Source organism: Stegodyphus dumicola, chromosome 10 (genome assembly GCF_044657685.1).
Source record: "Stegodyphus dumicola isolate Sdum_Otavi_A_Nest chromosome 10, ASM4465768v1".
In the NCBI taxonomy this organism is placed as follows: domain Eukaryota; kingdom Metazoa; phylum Arthropoda; class Arachnida; order Araneae; family Eresidae; genus Stegodyphus; species Stegodyphus dumicola.
In genome coordinates, this window is record NC_140777.1 from 157,774,278 (window position 1) to 157,792,584 (window position 18,307).

Consider the following 18,307-nt stretch of genomic DNA (forward strand, 5'->3'; position numbering starts at 1 on the left):
TTCAAAAAAAATCTCATCTCAACACATCAAAAAGCATCCTCTTGTTTTTAATCAATTATAAGAACTCTGTTGCCATTTCTTTCTTTTCATCAATTAGCTATAAAACTGCACATATTTTACAAAAATTCAATTTGGGTGATTTTCTCTTCTGTCAATATATATATATTTTTTTTCAATTACATACTTAAGGACTCCACTCCAGATATGAATTTCTGGAGAATTCCCTGCCAATGTGGTTTAAATTACATTAGCCTTAAAATTTTGCACTAAGGAAGATAAATTATATGTTAGGAAAAAAGAAACACATAAATCCTCTGTACCCAAAACTACTGGTCAGAAACTCACATATTTTCTTTTTTCTGCTGCCAAAATTATTTAAAAAACATCATCCATTCCGCAGTCACAAAAATCTTTTAGTTCCAGTTAATAATCCGAATTCCAAACTATCTTTACACTCAGCTTTTAAGGAAATTGGGAAATTTTGTATTTATTTTTCAAAATCAGATGGTGCTAGTAGCTTGACTTCCTTCCTCTAATTCTTATGGCCTTATCTTATCACTGATTACTCTTTCCTCATTTGCACTTCTGCAATTGAAGAAGGAAGTCTATATTCAAGTCTAGTCCTGTAAATTTATGAATACTACACTGAATATTTTTGCTTCACCTTCACCAATAATGATTATTCAGCATGTTATTTTAACTCAAACCTTAGATTACTATTTCAAAGGCAATTTGCTAATAAAATGATGTGAAAAATGTATTCAGGTATAAACAGATAATGCTAAAAATTAAATTATTAAAATACATTCCATTTCTTTAAAAAACAGGCTGGAAACATTTAAACCTATCTATATACGCTCATGTCCAAAATTATCTTTACATACCCAAAAATGATGATATTCAATGAAATATCGAATCAATGTGATCCGTATTTGCAGGGAATGTGTGAAAACCAAGCCTAATTAGCATTATCCAATCAAAAGTAATCAAACGGTTTGTGATATGCAAATCTAGGCGTTACGTCATCCAAGGGTGAATCAAGCGCTTTGCGCAAACTGAATATTTGAGTGAATTTCTACAACATAGCGTTTGATTTCAGTGTGTAGGGACTCAAAGCGGTTTGTTATGGCTTCGAAGTATCATTTGGAAGAATCTGTAAAGTGGCGAATTATCGGCCGTTTAAAAGCAGGGCACTCAATCAAGGAAACAGCCACATGTTTGAATATTTCAAGACAGACAGTCTCTAAGCTATGGAAACAGTTTCAAAATGATGAAAGTGTTGTAAGAAGGCCTGGACAAGGTCGGAAACGAATGACAACTTCTTCTGAAGATCGGTATCTGGCATTAACTGCCCGTCGTAACAGAAAGGCTACTGCTCGCCAGTTAAATTCAGAGCTTGCAGCCGCCACTGGAACTCTTGCATCACGGCAAACAATATACAGAAGGCTTAATGAAAAAGGCCTGTATGCCAGAAAGCCAAGGGTATATGTTTTACTGTCTTCACAGAAAAAGAGGGATCGCTTTAATTGGTGTAAAGAACATCAAAACTGGACTGAACATCAATGGTCCCATGTTCTCTTTACTGATGAGTCGTGGTTTAGTTTAACTGGTGATTCTAAACGTGTTTACATCTGGAGGGAGTCAGGAACACGAAATGATCCCTCAAACATTGTGGAACGTGACCGTTTCGGTAGTGGAGGTGTCATGGTATGGGGTGGAATAATGATCGATGGATGTACGCCCCTACACGTGTTCAGTAGCGGATCTGTGACAGGCCAGATATATCGAGATGAGATCTTAGATCCTTATGTAAGACTTTTCAGGGGTGCATATGGACCTGACTTTTTATTTATGGATGATAATGCCCGTCCACATCGAGAAAACCTCGTTGATGAATTCCTTGAAAGTGAAGACATTAAGCGAATACCTCGGCCACCAAACTCTCCTGACCTTAACCCGATAGAGAACTTATGGGACTACCTTGGAAGAGCAATTGCATGTATACATCCTCCTCCTAGAGATGTAAATGCTCTGAAGACGGCATTGCTGGAAGAGTGGAGATTAATTCCCCAAACTGTGGTTAATAACGTTATTTCCAGCCTTAAAACACGTTGTGATATGTGTGTACAAGTCAGGGGAGATCATATTCCATATTAAATTCGTAAGACTTAATTCTTTTTCTGAATCATTCCTTTTTTTTTTTTTTTTCTTAACTCTCTTTGTCACACTTTATTACCATTTTTATTGTTTCATGCTACAATTTTATATCATATGAGGTGATCTTCAATTTTTTCTTTTGCATTTATGTGTCATCATGTTATGTATGATTCCACGAAAATTCATTAAATTATAAGTCATAGTCTCTGAGAAATCCGTGAATTTATGCATGTAAACATAATTTTGGACATGAGTGTATTTTACATGAAAGCAAAATTATACAGCATAAATTATAAGCAGCTTTTATAAAATTTTACTTCAACATCTTTCATCATTTGATTTTAAAATACTACACAAAAATCACAGTAAAATAAAAACCTTATTTTTTCCAGCCAATGATTCCACGTTTTTATATGAATTTCTGGATAAATCTTCAGATTTCCATCTTTGACAGCCTAAACACATTTAAAAGGGAAAAGGTAAAGGAAATTTTACACATTTAGAAAAACATAAAATCAAGACTACCATTAGTTCAAAGATAATTTCTAAAACATTTTTAAACATTTACAACAATACACATTTAATTTCATTATGCTTAATGATTAAATATTTTATAGAAATAAAATTTATTAACCTGAATAGCTTTCTGTGCCATGCCTTCACACTTCACATACCACTGAACTTTCAGTAGAGGTTCTACAATATCCTTTGAACGACTGTTAATATCATACATAAAATAAATAAATAATATGATAAACAAAGAAAAAAATTCCACACCACAACCCAATTATGGGCTTTAAGCTGCAATAACCAGTGATATTTTTTATAAATTTTAATGAAAACTTAAAATTAAGATATATCCAAACTTGAATAAAAAGCTGGTAATAATTGAATAATTTACACTGTAAAAGCAATAAACCAAATTTAAAAAAAGAAAAGAAAAGAAAGAATTCAGTTTTAAAATGCAATGAAACAAGTGCAAAAATTAAAAATCAAACTGGCGGGGAGAAGAATTTACATCTCTCAGTACATCTTCATGAGGTTGGTGTAATAAGAGAAGTAAATGAATCAACCTATTCTTGATCTGATAAAGAAACAAATTTATAAAATTTAAAAAACTCCATTTAAATACAGGACAATTTGTATTTTTATCAATCCAATCTTAGTGGCTAGAATGTAAAAGCCATCTTACCTAAATTCATACAAAAATATTTCATTTTTTTTTTCCTATTAAATTGCATACACATCACATTTATAATATCACAAGGAAAAAAAAATGAACTATTCAGACCTGCAAATTGGGACAATCATAGGATTGTCTTTTGTATCCCTATACAGTCCTTTTTCTTTCAAAGCATTTAGAACTTTAACTCTGGCTTCAAATCTTTTCAGTCCCTAATAAAAACGAACAATTGCAAAATAACATACTTTGAATAAACTGGAAAATATATTAATTCAGTACTGTTTTAATTTTCAAAACCTGAAGAAAAAAAATTTAATTAATTAATTTAATCAAACAATTATTACTTATAATTAAAATGCATTATTTTTAAACTGCTAGAGATCTTTAAGTAATTAAAAAAATTTTGGACATTACAGACAAAAAAGTCATCATTCTCTTACTTAATATTAAATGCAATACACATATTCATTTCATTATTTATTTTTATGCATACAGACTTCTCAATCAGAGAAACTGAGCCAATCTCAATTGCAGATTAAAAATTACATATTAGCATTAAAAAATAAGTATTTATTCCTATGAATAACTCTTCTCTACCATTTCTAAAGTATACAAGATAATCTTCTGAAGGCAACTGCAACTTGTCTTCTCCCTCTGAAAACACAGAACAGTACTGCTGCAGGAAGAGGACTGACTGCCATGCAGACTTGGCATTATTTCCAGTATGAAGTTACATTATGTGAGCTGACTGACTAGTACAGGAGATCACATTTCATATAATCTCTCCTCCTTTTTAGTATAATTTCACAACTTCTGCTATGTTAAATCTTTCTGTGCCAGTGAGACTTATTTATGCGAGACTGATCGTGCATGTGTAACATCACTATTAAATGACATACTTGGTTTAATTACTATTTAAAATGGGTAAATAAATAATTTTCAAGTAATTAAATATTTTTCAATATATGTTTCAAAACATTGAAATATTTGAAAACACATGACTAAATCTTTATAGTTTACCATCTTGTCAAAAGTTGACGACAAGCAGGGTAGGGTAAAAATAAATTCTGGTACTTCAATTTTACAGAGGCCTTTGTGAGAAAGATGAAATACTATGTTTCTGCCTAGGTGAGAAATTCACAGTTACCAGTTTGTGCATGTGCACGTTGTTAAGATTTCTTCAGCTGGTGCAGGAAAAGTGTTTTTAAATATAACTATTTTTTATTGTTAAATATTTAATACATGCCCTTCTGCATTTGTGAGAAACTGGTTACTGTCTTCATGTGCACATAGTTTATGTTTCCTCAGAGAATGATAATATTCTTTCAAAATATAAGCGTTTTGTTGTAAATATTTAATATGCTTATTATTAACAAAACGGTATGCCTCATTATCATCTAGAGTCACACCTTAACTGAATTCATTTTCGGGTATCACATCAGCTGTGACAATGTATTTGATGCATCATTAGGAGCAATAGTTGAATTGTGGCCACTGGAAAGTGTCGGTTAATTTGAAGTCTGAGGTATTTTTTATATGTTGCTAATTTTAAATAAATTGCTTACAAAACTACATTAAATAATACTATAAATAAGAATTTACGTTAAACTGTTTTAGTAGGTATATATTAAATAATGTTATGTAAATACTGAATTAACTGCCAATTTGCATATATCATCATTTATTTGATTTTATTTGTGTGCATTTAGCAAAGAAATCACACTTTTGTTAAGCCTAAATTAGGCAAACATCAATTTCCATTACCTACGCTATTGCCCCCCCCCAAAAAAAAAGAAAAGCCCATAAACTGCAGTGTCACATTAATATTTCCCCTAAGTTATTTATACTTTTACAAAAATTCATCTTATAACAATAAAACAGCAGCTCAGATTTAAAATTCAAGTATTTTCTTTTATTGATTACTTTAATTTAAATAAATTTAAAATCTTACTGAAAATTCTGCACAATTATCATTCATTGTTCCATCATCATTAAGTATATTGACAAAAGGTAAGTTGTGTCGCAATCCAACCTCATAATCTGCTTGATCATGGGCAGGTGTGATTTTAACAGCCCCTAAGAGAAAAATTTAACAATAAAAAAATTATGAATATTGACTTTATATAATTTCACAACAAAGGCAATAAGCACAGTTGATACATAATGGAATATTTAATACTTGATTTTTTTTTTTTTTTTTTTCTTACAGCAATGCAACAAAAGTAACATTCATAGGACAATATATCCTTAGATAGTTAAAAACAAAATCAAAACAATTACAACTTGTGCTGCATTAAAAAAGAGAAAAATTTCAATTTTTTTCTTCAGAATTTTATTACTAATAATTAGGTCTAATTCTATAACAACGAAAAAATTTCATTTTTTAAAAAAGAGAAAAATTTGCTACAATAATGAAAGTATATTATTGAATAAGATATGATTCTTTAGACTGAACTAGAAAATTAAAATTATTTTGACTGAATTTGATTTTCTCTCCTCATGGTAAAATTTTAATGTTTAATACTAAGAAAAATTGTTGAAAGAGTTACCATGCTTACATAAGCATGTTACATTTTTCACCCTATACTTTTTACCAAAATTAATTTGTGGCTTGTACTCAACAAATAATTTTAAAGCAAGTTAAAATTTTAAATTAATTAATTACCATTAACACTCTGCACACAACTAAGGACTTAGAAACTGTAATTAATGCCTTCATTTGAAACTTAAGTAGTGGTTTGGGGTAATCATGTAATATATGATCTACCACTTATATTTTATAAATAACTTAGGGGAAATATTAATGTGACACTGCAGTTTATGGGCTTTTCTTTTTTAGTTAGTTATTTATTTCTTAGATGGAGGCACTAAAATATTTTTTTTTAATTTAAAAGTGCAATAAAATGGGGAGAAAAAGAAACAATTAGAACAACAACCAATTTTAGTGCTGTCATCTAAAAAAATAACTAACTACAAGTGGTAGATTATACAATACATGATTACCTGTTTTTTTCCTTCACTAGAAATTTCACTGACACAACTGGTGTTGCTCTCAGATGACATATTATTTTTTGAGTTACCTATCTTATACGAAACAGTTATTTTTGAGTTTTATTAAATATATTTTGAGATACTCTTTGTACTTCAAACCAAATTACTTCAAAAGATGACTGTCCAATCTACATCAAACGTTTTCCCTGCTATATTCGATTTTCATTTTTCAAATGCACAGGCTGAGTTCAAATTTTGCTGTGTAACTCAATCGCACATGATCCATGTTTAACACATATTAAACAGATACTCAACAATCAGCGTTAACTATCACTTCAGCTTTGTTTAGAATTCCTGGCAGAGCCATATTTTTGTATATCCCTGTTTTTTGACTCATAGCTTGGCATAATTTTAAGACTTCTATTTTTTTCCCTAAGTATATTGTTTCAGAAACAGTCTGTGACTTATACATGCAATGGCCTACATACATATAAAAACATACTTTGTGTTAGTCATACGGCAGTAATTGTACTATTGGAGAAAAAAGACAACATTTGTATGAGGTAAGTACACGAAATTTGTAAAATATAGTGGCCCGGCATTTACACTAATAATTTAATGGCAAAGAACTGACTATGCAATTTCAAGAAGAGAGAGAGACACACATCGGATATGAAGCAATGACACATATAACTAATAAAAAATCATACTGCACATTTTTGATTGAAATTTACATTTACAAATCAGTCAAATTTTGCAGATATATTCACCATCATTGTTTTTGGTCACGATTACCATTTAATTGGATGGTGCTTTTATACACTAGCTGAAAAAATTGAATAAAAAACTATAATGAAGGTGGTAACTTCGCTATATGATATTTACATTTCATATTTACACTTTCATCTATTTTTTTTCATGGTGGTACTTCTCAAAGCAAATGCCACCTTTTAAAGAAGCACAACCCAACATTGCAAGTTTTGCACATGTACCAGGATCTGTGGGGCTCTTGTTTGGTGCTACAATAAGCACATCTTATTCTCACAGCCTTCATAAGTATGTGTTAGGCATTACTGAACTTCATTTTTTCAGAAACTCATTGGCATCTAATGGTCACTCAGTTCAACAACGTCACCTGATTCAGCAAAGTACTCTTCGGTATCAATGTTCTCCATATCGGATTCACTATCTGGAAGCAATTCATTTAGCATTTTCAGCACTTCAGAAATAGTCAGCCCTCTCTGATCCATTTGCAAATTAATTAAAAATCGGAAAAAATAAACTAGTATTATATCTATACTTAAAAAAATATAAACTATTATAAAATAAAATTAAATAAACATCTACAACTCAAATCTATCAACATGTAGAGCTAACAAAATTTCTTTCAATGGAAGTGAGAGAAAAAAGAGAACTAGTGAAAATCAAAAAGCTAACTAATAAAATTACCCCTGACTTTCAGAAAAACAACCCAATAATTTCTCAGTTGATAACCAAACCTCCAAAAAACAAGGAAGAAAAAAGAAAAACAGGAAATGAAACACAGATGTGCATCCACCTTCTTGTTGTGAATTAGCTCACCAAAGAAAACGTTGCAGTGAAACAAAGATGTGTCTGCGAATCAATTGTTGGCCTGGTCCTAATGTTTCAGTGATCCCACTCTGGGCACAACAGATGTTTCATCATTCGATTTTAGGCAAGATTTCAAAGTAAAAATTTAAAACTAATATAGAATAACGAGATTAGCATACAGCCAAAAAAATAACATAGAAAATTCTTTCCAACCCTCAATTTATTACCATTTTATACCCTAAAAAAATCTGGAAGATTTCTTTGAAAAATGGGGGTCTTTGAAAACTAAACATGACTGAAATACATGGACTGGTTTGTGTTGTGTTATCATCTAGTATTAATAAAGAAGGTTAACAGTAACCTATAAAGCCTTTTTCATTCAATTTTTCTGTGTATCCAGAGGAAATTTTTTAGGTGTACCCAGACTGGGCACACTGTGACAGAAAGGGTTAAAGCAGCAAATTTTTATTCACATAATTTAGACATACACATGCATATAGTCTTGTTTAATAAACTTTTTTTTTCCATCTTTGTCCCTAAATAACTTAGCATGTAGCAAAACTTATTCCTGTTATTTCCTCTGCATCTTTAGTCAAAATTTAAATTACTGAAAAGCCTGACTTTAAAAGATATATGAAGATAAAATTCACAAGCCATGTTATGTGAAAGTTTGGTACTGGAACGTGAAATTAAAGATTTGGGGAGAGAGGGAGAATACCTCAATAAAATTTATGAGTGTATTTATATCTGGCAAAAGAAACTGAATTTTAGTTAGAATTAATGCACATCTTGTACAATAACAAAATGCCTTTCTAATTCAATTCAGAACCAGCATATTTCAGATTTTGCTTTTTAAATTTTACCAAAATTGGTAATTTTTTTAATTACAGGAAAAATTTCATTGTTCTCTAATTGGAAATGCTACCTAATTCAATTTATAATCTTTAATTTTATTCCCTTCTTTTATATTACCTTGCAAACACTATATAAATTAATAAGTTAAACTATTTAAAAATCGAACATAATCCAAAACTGCAATGCAAATGCAACTTTTGTCTTCACATCAAAAGTTATAAGTTGTTAGTTAAATTATTAATATCAAGCTTTCAAGACAAAATAATAAATTATACAACCTCTGTCCAGAAAGTTCAATGAATGTGTCTATAGGTGCAATGGATTGTTGTCTTACATGAAACAGCTGTTACTTTCTTTCAAACTAATCCCTGTTGGTGGTAGTGCACGGCTGGGAACGGCTATACAAGTCCTGAAAACTAACAGTATAATCGTCTTAAGGGATGAATTTCAGCAATTTGTAACATTACATTGGATGTCCAAAAACCTCTGGCCCTTCAGGGCTGATTTTAACTTGGAGAAGAAGAAAATATTTGGGCGAGACAATTCTGAGGAGTAGAGTGGAGATTCGCAGACACATCTTCTCTACTGGCCAAGAACTCCTGCATCAAAAAGGCAGTGTGTAGCCGGCCATTGTCATGGAGCAGGATCCAGTTGCCAAGGGCGTACCCGCTTGATCCGTTTCAGCAGACATTTCAGTATATCCATATATGTAGCAGCATTATCACAGTGCCCTCAAGGAGGAATTGTTTATGGAGGAGATCCACATGAGTTGAAGAATACCAAAAGCATTGTCTTGATGCAGGATTTTTCACTTTGTACCTACTTACTTTTTGGTGATTTTGGACACAGCTACTCCATACTCTGACACTTGCTTTCAGAGTCGTGCCCCAGGCACCAGGTCTTGTCACCCATGATGATGGTTTTCAGGAAATTTGGATTTTGATCCCCCATGTTGATGAAATCTCCAGAGGTATCAAGCCAAAGTTGCATTTATTCCGTTGTGCAGCATCAATTGGGAGCAAAGCTTGCATTTACCCAAACTGTGGGTCACATAAGGTGGGCTGTCTCACAACCAATTCCCATGACTTTCGCTATCATTCCCACTGTCACAAGACAATGCTCGGCCAAAAACTCCTACACTTTCTATACATCACTGGTGCACGCTGTTGCAGGCCAACAACTTCGAAGAGAGTCTTCAATGGTGCTCTGCTCTTCTCAGAAAATTTAAACCATTCATAAACACACTTATGGTGACAATGAATTTTTTGTAAACTGTTGTTAGCATTTTATGAGTCTCTTTTGCTGACTTTCCAAGTTTGAAACAGATCAGCATATTCGTTCAATGAACATGTTCAATCAGCATATTCGTTCAATGAACGAATGTGAAATTAAAGATTTGGGGAGAGAGAGAGAATACCTCAATAAAATTTATTATAAGTGTATTTATATCTGGCAAAAGAAACTGAATTTTAGTTAGAATTAATGTACATCTTGTACAATAACAAAATGCCTTTCTAATTCAATTCAGAACCAGCATATTTCAGATTTTGCTTTTTAAATTTTACCCAAATTGGTAATTTTTTTAATTACAGGAAAAATTTCATTTTATTGTTCTCTAATTGGAAATGCTACCTAATTCAATTTAATTTAAACAAATCAGCATATTCGTTCAATTACTGGTTGAACAATCTTACAATTGTTTGTAAGATTGTGCCAGTTGTACAATCTTACAACCATGAGCACTATTTCATTCACCGAACTTTTTGGACAGAGGTTATCTGTTAATATTTTTAGAATTTTCCTCCATTTTATTAATACAGGAACATATTCATCTTCCTTTTTCGCATTTATAATTACTTCCCATTTATAGAATTGTTTGTCACATAACTAAAATTATGAATGAAGCAATGGAAAAAATTTTGTACTCATAAAAGATAACTATATATTATGGAAATAATTAAAATGATCACATGACAGAATAAATGAAAATTACATAATCATACTCTATGACAGCTAAATATTACATATTCTAGGACATTAAATATAACCCTGAATAACAGCAGTATATATCATAATAAAAAGTCATACTGAGCTGTCTTTTAAATGCATGATACAAAGCAATATAAATGACAAATATACTATATCACTTTCCTACAACAAAATAAATTACATGTTTTTCTTAAGAACTACCACATCAATACATATATATATTATAAATTTATGGCATTATAATATTCTAATTATAATGGTTCTACAATTTCAAAATGTTAAAAAAAATAAAATTATCATACCAGTTCCAAACTCCATATCAACAAAATCATCACAAACAATGGGCATCTTTCTAGAGCAAAATGGATGAAGTACAAACTTTCCATGAAGATGAGTATAACGAGGGTCATTCGGATGAACAGCAACAGCAGTATCACCAAGCATTGTTTCTATTCTTGTAGTTGCAACAACTATCTCTTCATCTGAGATTGAAGAAAGCTGACTTATATAACTGGAATCAAATGCTAGCAAAATACCGATATACTACTAATAACAAAGAAAAGAAGCAGTAAATCTTTTCAGAATAAAAAAACGCTAGTACTAAATGAAAAGATTAGAGAAAAATGCTGCTAAATCATAATTTAAGACTTTAAAAGCATTAAAAGATCCAACTATAAGTAATAAGACCCAAATTTTACAAAATAAAAGTAATATATGAACTACATAAAATCAAAAATGTAAGGAAAAAAAAGACATTGATGTGAAAGAAGAAATCAAAACTAAAATGCTAAAACAATTATGGAACAAGAAAGTAAACAAGGGAAGTAATGGTGTAAAAAAAACAATTATTCAAAACTTTTTTAATCTTCCCTTTACAACATAACTTGTCAAGGGAAAAGTGATTTTTAAATTTTATACCCGGTCAATTATAAAGAGAGCCAAGAAAAATTTTGTTCTGAAATTTAATGAGACTTGTAAATGCAAACTTAATTCATCTGTCAAATATAATAGAAGAAAAAGAAGTCTCATTAAATTGTCTCTTTTCCTTATTTGTCTTAGCTCTCTTACACAAAAAAGGAATATTTAACATGTATACAATTCAAATTCAATTTTGCGTTTCCTGGCTATTTTCATTTGTATTTATGTATTTTCATTTCTAATTAAGCTCTCTCTTTAATGCTTTATCTTTTTCGTTTCACCCTTTCATTTTGAAATTGAAATAGAATTTTTTTTAATTATGAGGTTTTTCCTCTCTTTTGTTTTTACGTAATCAAATTGCTTCGTTCCAGGTTGACTTTTCTTTTATCTGAAGCCACTTCTTCTCTCATTACAGATAGTAATTCATTTTATTAGCATTTCCTTACATAAACTCAGACTATTTTATTTACATTTTTCTTTATTGTTTTTCAACAGTTTTTTTGAGACACTCCTTTCTTAAGTTGTTTTACAGGACTGTGTCTTTAAATTCTCTAACAGAGACTAATTTGAATTTTTCTGTATTTGCATAGTAAAAAATTTTCTATTTATGTAATTTGTAACATAGTTTTTGTCTGTGTCATTATATGCATGTTAAATATTCCTTTTTTGTGTAAGAAAGCTACGTCAAATAAGGAATAAAAACAATTTAATGAGACTTCTTTTTCTTTCTCTTCTAATTATTTGACAAATAAATTAAGTTTGCGTTTACAAGTCTCATTAAATTTTGGAATGAAATTTGTCTTGGTTCTCTGTTTAATTGACCAGGTATGAAATTTCAAAACACTTTTCCCTTGACAAGTTCTGTTATGAAGCTCCAGACAGGGTAGATTAAAATTTTTTTTTGCATAATTGTTTTTTTTTTTTTTTTTTGCACCGTTACTTCCCTTGTTTACTTTCCTGTTCCATAATTGTTTTAGCATTTTAGTTTTTATTTCTTCTTTCACATCAATGTCCCTTTTTGCTTATATATTAATTTACTTGGTAAAATCCGGGTCTTATTACTGATAGCTGCATCTTTTAATGCTTTTAAACTCTTAATACTAATAACAAAAACATATACAGTCAAAAGTTGTTAATTTGGACACCCATAATCCGGACCCCAAAGCTAAAAACTTTGTGCGCATGCGTCGCATTGACGCATGCTCGTAACACCTTTACGGCCGAGAATGTTGGCTTTAGTTTTCCACATGCAAATTTTGATCAGAGGTCAATCGGCAGTAAGCTAACGTGGTTGCCGCTGATTGGCCGATGAAGTCAAGATCTGCGGGTTGGCCGAGTATTATATGTATATGTACGCCGGTATCGCTGAATGTCTTGTTCTCTTGTGTTATTATGAGTTAGCATAATGCTAGTTTGCTTTCAATCAAATGATTTTAAATGTAAAGGCTAGAGTTTTAGCTCTTTTATTTTAATTTACAGAATAAAGCACGAATTTTATTTAGATTAGTCTTAGCTTTATTTAAGGGAAGCAAAATATGCTTTACCTTTATCACCACTGCCAAAAGGGTTATGGGCCCAGCGCCAACAGCTAATTGGTCATCCAGTTCAACTCAGCATTGAAGGAATGTAGGTGAAGAGGGCCGTGATCCACGAAAAGAAGCTGACCTGTCTTAGAAGTTTGTTCAAGTCGTTGTGCTCGCACTTAATTGAAGATGTCATTACTACCTGAAGGTTTTGAGCTGTTAAACACCATGACAACTGGGATCGATGGAAAGTCGACATGAAAATGCTGTTACTGGATAGAAACTGCTGGAGCTTCATAGAGGACAAAGAAGAAGAATTAGATAAAAGTGCAACAAGGAGTAAAAAGCAGGAGTTCACACTGAGAGAGAACAGAGCCTTCACTACATTATATGATGGAATTAAAACTGAGTTCAGGCCGCTGATACAAGAATGTTAAAGTGGTAAAGAAGCATGGGAAGTTCTACAGAAGCAATTCGAACCCAAAACAAGAGCAAGGATAATTCAGTTACTGGATGAATTTTTTAGTATTAGATATACACCAAATGAAGAAATAGGATTATTCATCGCGAGGATAAGAATGACTTCAAAGAAGTTGGCTGAAGCTGGTCACAACTTGGCATCTCTTTTTAAAGGATTCCAGGCAATAAGGAGATTACCCCAGGAATACTCTGGCATTGTACAGTTGATCTACATGGTGGAAGGACGAAGATTTTACGCTGGAAAGAATTGCTGAGGAACTGGTAAGGGAAGAAAGCCGACTTCGCCAGGTAAATGCCGATTTAAAAGACAGCAAGGTAAGCGTGTTTAATAATATTAGTTCAAATGCAGGGAAAGATAGAGTTGAAAATAAAACTAAATCTAAGAAAAAAATAGGAAATATGAGAATAGAACCTTGTTTCAGATGTCATAAATTTGGGCATTTAATCGCTCAATGTAAAGAAAATGTAAGTATAATCAGAAATTTAAAATAGACGATAAAAATGGACAGTTTAAAGATAAAGAATTAATGTTAGTAGAAATTACATAACAACTACAGATAAAGGAGGTAACGCAGATAAATTCAATTGGGTCATAGATACTGCAGCTACAACTCATTTCTGTAATAATAGAAATTTAATGACAAATTTCGAAGAAATAAACACGATATATGTATGTCTTTAGCTGTAAGAAATTGAGAAAGTAAAGTACTAGGAAAGGGTTCCGTCAAATTTGCAGTAAAAGTAGGCAATCGAATAAGTTGGATTGAGTTAGATAACGTGTTATATAATCCAAATCTAAGAAGAAATTTATTATCAGGAGCAAGGTTAGAAGAGGCAAGTGCTCATTTTGTGATTTCAAAAGGGAACATGTGGATATACTTTAATAATTGGGATAGATTATGCTACGCTAAACGATATGACGGACTTTATCACGTAAAACCATTTAGATATGCAAGAGATAAAAAAGAGGTTGGTTACGGTACAGAAACTGGAAGGTTAAATAAAGTAGACAATGCAATGCTATGGCATCGGAGATTTAGCCACATAAATTTTGATTATATTAAGAAAACTAGTAAGAATCAAAGCGTGAAAGGGTTACCAGAAATTGGAAAACCAATGGAGAGGTGTGAACCAAGTATTATTGCTAAATCTAGTAGAATAACTTTTAAAACTGTTCCGAAGAGATCGGATAAACCATTGCAGTTGGCTTATTTACACGTTTGTAGCCCACTACCAGTTCCATCTAAGGGTGGGAGTAAATATTTCCTTGCTATTGTGGATGACTATAGTAGATTAGTAACAGTGTATTGTATGAAAAATAAAAATGAATCGTTCTACAACTTTAAGAATTATCATAGGCAAATGGAAAGACTGACGAATAGAAAATTAATAAGTATACCCACCGATAACGGTGGGGAATTCTGTAACAGGCAATTCGAAGGGTACTTAGCCGAAAATGGAATTAGTGTTGAACGCACAAACGCGTACACCCCAGAAGAGAATGGTGTGTGTGAACGTTTTAACCGAACGGCATTAGATGCAGTTAAAGCTATGCTTAATGATGGTAAAATGGGAAAACAGGGTTCATAGCCACATTTTAGTTAAAAAAATAAGCACCTATAAGCACTTTTCAAGCACATTTTTAGAAAAAAAATAAGCACCTGTCTAATTACATTATACACAACTGCATAACCTTAAAAATTAGACTTGTAATTTAAAATATGAGAAATGCAGTATTTATTAAGAGAGAATAAGCATTACCTCAACCTTAGAAAATAATTACTTTTTTTTTTTAATTTTAAATAACAGTTCAATTTACAGAACTAGTTTACAGTGAGAGAAAAAAAAACTATGCCGAACTAAACTATATTACAAGATTTCAGTTCAAAATAGAGAAAATAAATAATAATAAGGCATATTTATTGTATTCGTTTGGAACCTAATAATAAATACAATTTATTTTTCCACTCATATTGATATTTAAATAATTTAAATCTAAATTCGGAACATTTTCTAAATTTTCATTGTATATCAGTTTTCTCTTAACAGATATTGTAAGCAAAGTAATGTAAGTAAAAAAGAGGAACAATTCTGAAATCAGAAGATAGAAATTTGCTTCATGCAGTCATCCTTTAACAGTAAAAGCTTAACTAACCCACATACTCGGAAATTGCCGAATATTCCGTATAGTCGAGCGTAACTGGAAAAAGAGGAGGGGGTGGATTGTAGCCGTTCCTTAGATTTCTCGGCTAAATAAATGATTTTGACATTTCAATATGTGCATCATACAAAAATAAACCAATGGAACTGAAAAATATTCTACCTAGCAAGCACAGTAAAACTCTTTTAAGTGTTCATAAACAAATCTCGGACAGAATATCAAAATTAATTATCTCTGCAAAATATCGCAAACGTTATTGCGCAATACATGTGCCGTAATTCTTCCCTACATATTACGCAATCGGAATCAACAACTGCCGTTATTGGGAGAATAAAGAACTAAGTAACTGGTGTTTTCCATTCTACTTTTTAACAGACGGAGTTAAATTTCCGGAATAGAATCATTCTTTGCTTGGGTTGGTAGACCGCAGAACTTTTAGTCCTATTCAATCCAGATTGGAAAGTGACCCCCCCTTCCAAAAAAAAGAGGGTCCGTTGCTGTTTTGCAGTGAACTGTAACAGTTACAATATTTAAGATTTTGCAGAGAAAGGGGAGACCTCCCAACCTTCGTACTATATAATGTATTGGCCAAAAAAATGAAATTATTTTGACTATTCAATTACTTTCCCTTTATTTAACCCATTCCGAATATTATTCCTTAGAAAGCTAATCTGTTTTAAAACACAACCATTTTTGGAAGTTTACTATACTTCAGCAGTTACTGCAACTATGTTATTATAAACATTCATACATATGCTCATAATATAAGCATAACGATCATAATAAACACGAATATGAACTGACCAAGCGGAACGAGAATGCAAATTATTAAGATCTTGATAGAAATTCAAACGTGTGTAGTGTTTGGGTGGGAGGAAAAGAATGCCGAATGTACTGGAATTTTCTACTGCTTTCGCAATTCTTTGACCAATAGAACGACGGGCACATGTCTGTACTCTTCCTGCACACCAAAGGTGGTGTTATGTTAATGCAAAGAAAGGGCGAAAAGCTATTTCCGGGAGTATGATTCACCATTTGACATTCCATATTAGGAAGAAAAGTTGTTTATTTAGTTTCAGCTTTAGTACGGAAAAAAACAGCGCATTCATAAAAAAAAAAAAAAAAAAAAAAAAAAAAAAAGCACTAAAAGCAAAAAAAATAACCACTAAAAACAAAAAAATAAGGGCTTTAAAGAAAAAGTAAGCACCTATAAGGGCCTTTATATTTTATTTTCAAATATAAGGACTTATAAGCACTTATAAAGACCGCTACGAACCCTAGAAAAGAATGGTGGGCAGAAGCTCTTGGCTGTTTTGTACATACGTGGAACAGAAGAGTATGTCATAAAAGCAACCGAACACCTTATGAAATGTTCCTAAATAGAAAACCCAGTGTTGTTTATTTTAAAATATTTGGTTGTAAAGCCTATGTTGGCGTGCCAAAACAGATTAGAAATAAATTACAAATGAGGTGCAAAGAAGGAATCATGGTAGGATATGTGAAGGAAAATAGGGGTTATAGGATATGGCTGCCAGAAGAACGCAGATAAATAGAAACCTGTAACGTGAAGTTCGATGAAAACCTGTATGCAGCAAATGGCATCCTGGAACAGAAATCAAAACCTAAATTTAAAAGACTAGAGGAATCTGAGCTATTAACAGAATCAGATGAAGAACAGGAAATTTCTAAAGAAATAAAGTTGTCAGATGACAAATCTACTCCGAAAGAAGTATCAGACTTAAACTGGCAAAGAAAAGCAGTTAAAAGGCCAGATGGAACACGTACAGACATATATTATTATGTAGAGGGAACAGACACCTGTTTTAGATCCTATAATGGTATTGAAAAGTATTGTGAGGAAAGAAATATTAAATTTGAAAAAGATAAGTTCGACTTTAGTGGAAAAAACTAATACTCGGGGAAAGTTAATTTTGTAGAACAGGAGACTAGCTCTATGTTTGAAGAGGCAAATTCCGTAGAAATTGTTATCCCACAAAATTTTAAAGAAGCACGAAAATCAGTAAATGCCGAAGAATGGGATAAGGCAATGAAAGAAGAAATTGACACAATGAAGAAAAGAAAGGTTTGGAATTAGTCGAAAAGCCAGAAAATAAAACTATGATACGAAACAAATGGGTCTATATGCTAAAAAGAAATGAAAAGAATCAAGTGGTTAGATACAAAGCACGTTTAGTAGCACAGGGATTCAGGCAGAAAAGAGGTGAAGATTTTGATGACGTTTAACAGTCCTGTAGTAAATTTTTCAATCATAAGAATATTTTTCACTATTCTGGTATGTTTATATGGATGGATTTATTGTTAGTTAGATGTAAAGAGTGCATATTTATATGCAAACCTAAATGAGAAAATATATATGACCCAACCAGAGGGATTTATCGAAGAGGAAAATAAAGTGTGTTTATTATACAAGGCCATTTACGGTCTACATCAAAGCGGCCGTGAATGGTTTTGTGAATT

General features: G+C 31.7%; 1 protein-coding gene across 1 annotated transcript in view; it reads right to left on the reverse strand.

The window, feature by feature from the left end:
* Positions 1-18,307, reverse strand: part of ValRS (Valyl-tRNA synthetase) — a 147,353-nt gene that overhangs the window by 56,026 nt on the left and 73,020 nt on the right. Inside the window, exons 9-13 of the mRNA XM_085825741.1 lie at positions 11,050-11,229; positions 5,292-5,416; positions 3,449-3,552; positions 2,792-2,873; positions 2,536-2,612 (exon numbers count right to left, since the gene is read on the reverse strand). Coding sequence (XP_085681867.1) covers positions 2,536-2,612; positions 2,792-2,873; positions 3,449-3,552; positions 5,292-5,416; positions 11,050-11,229 — 568 coding nt within the window. The remainder of the gene's footprint in view (positions 1-2,535; positions 2,613-2,791; positions 2,874-3,448; positions 3,553-5,291; positions 5,417-11,049; positions 11,230-18,307) is intronic.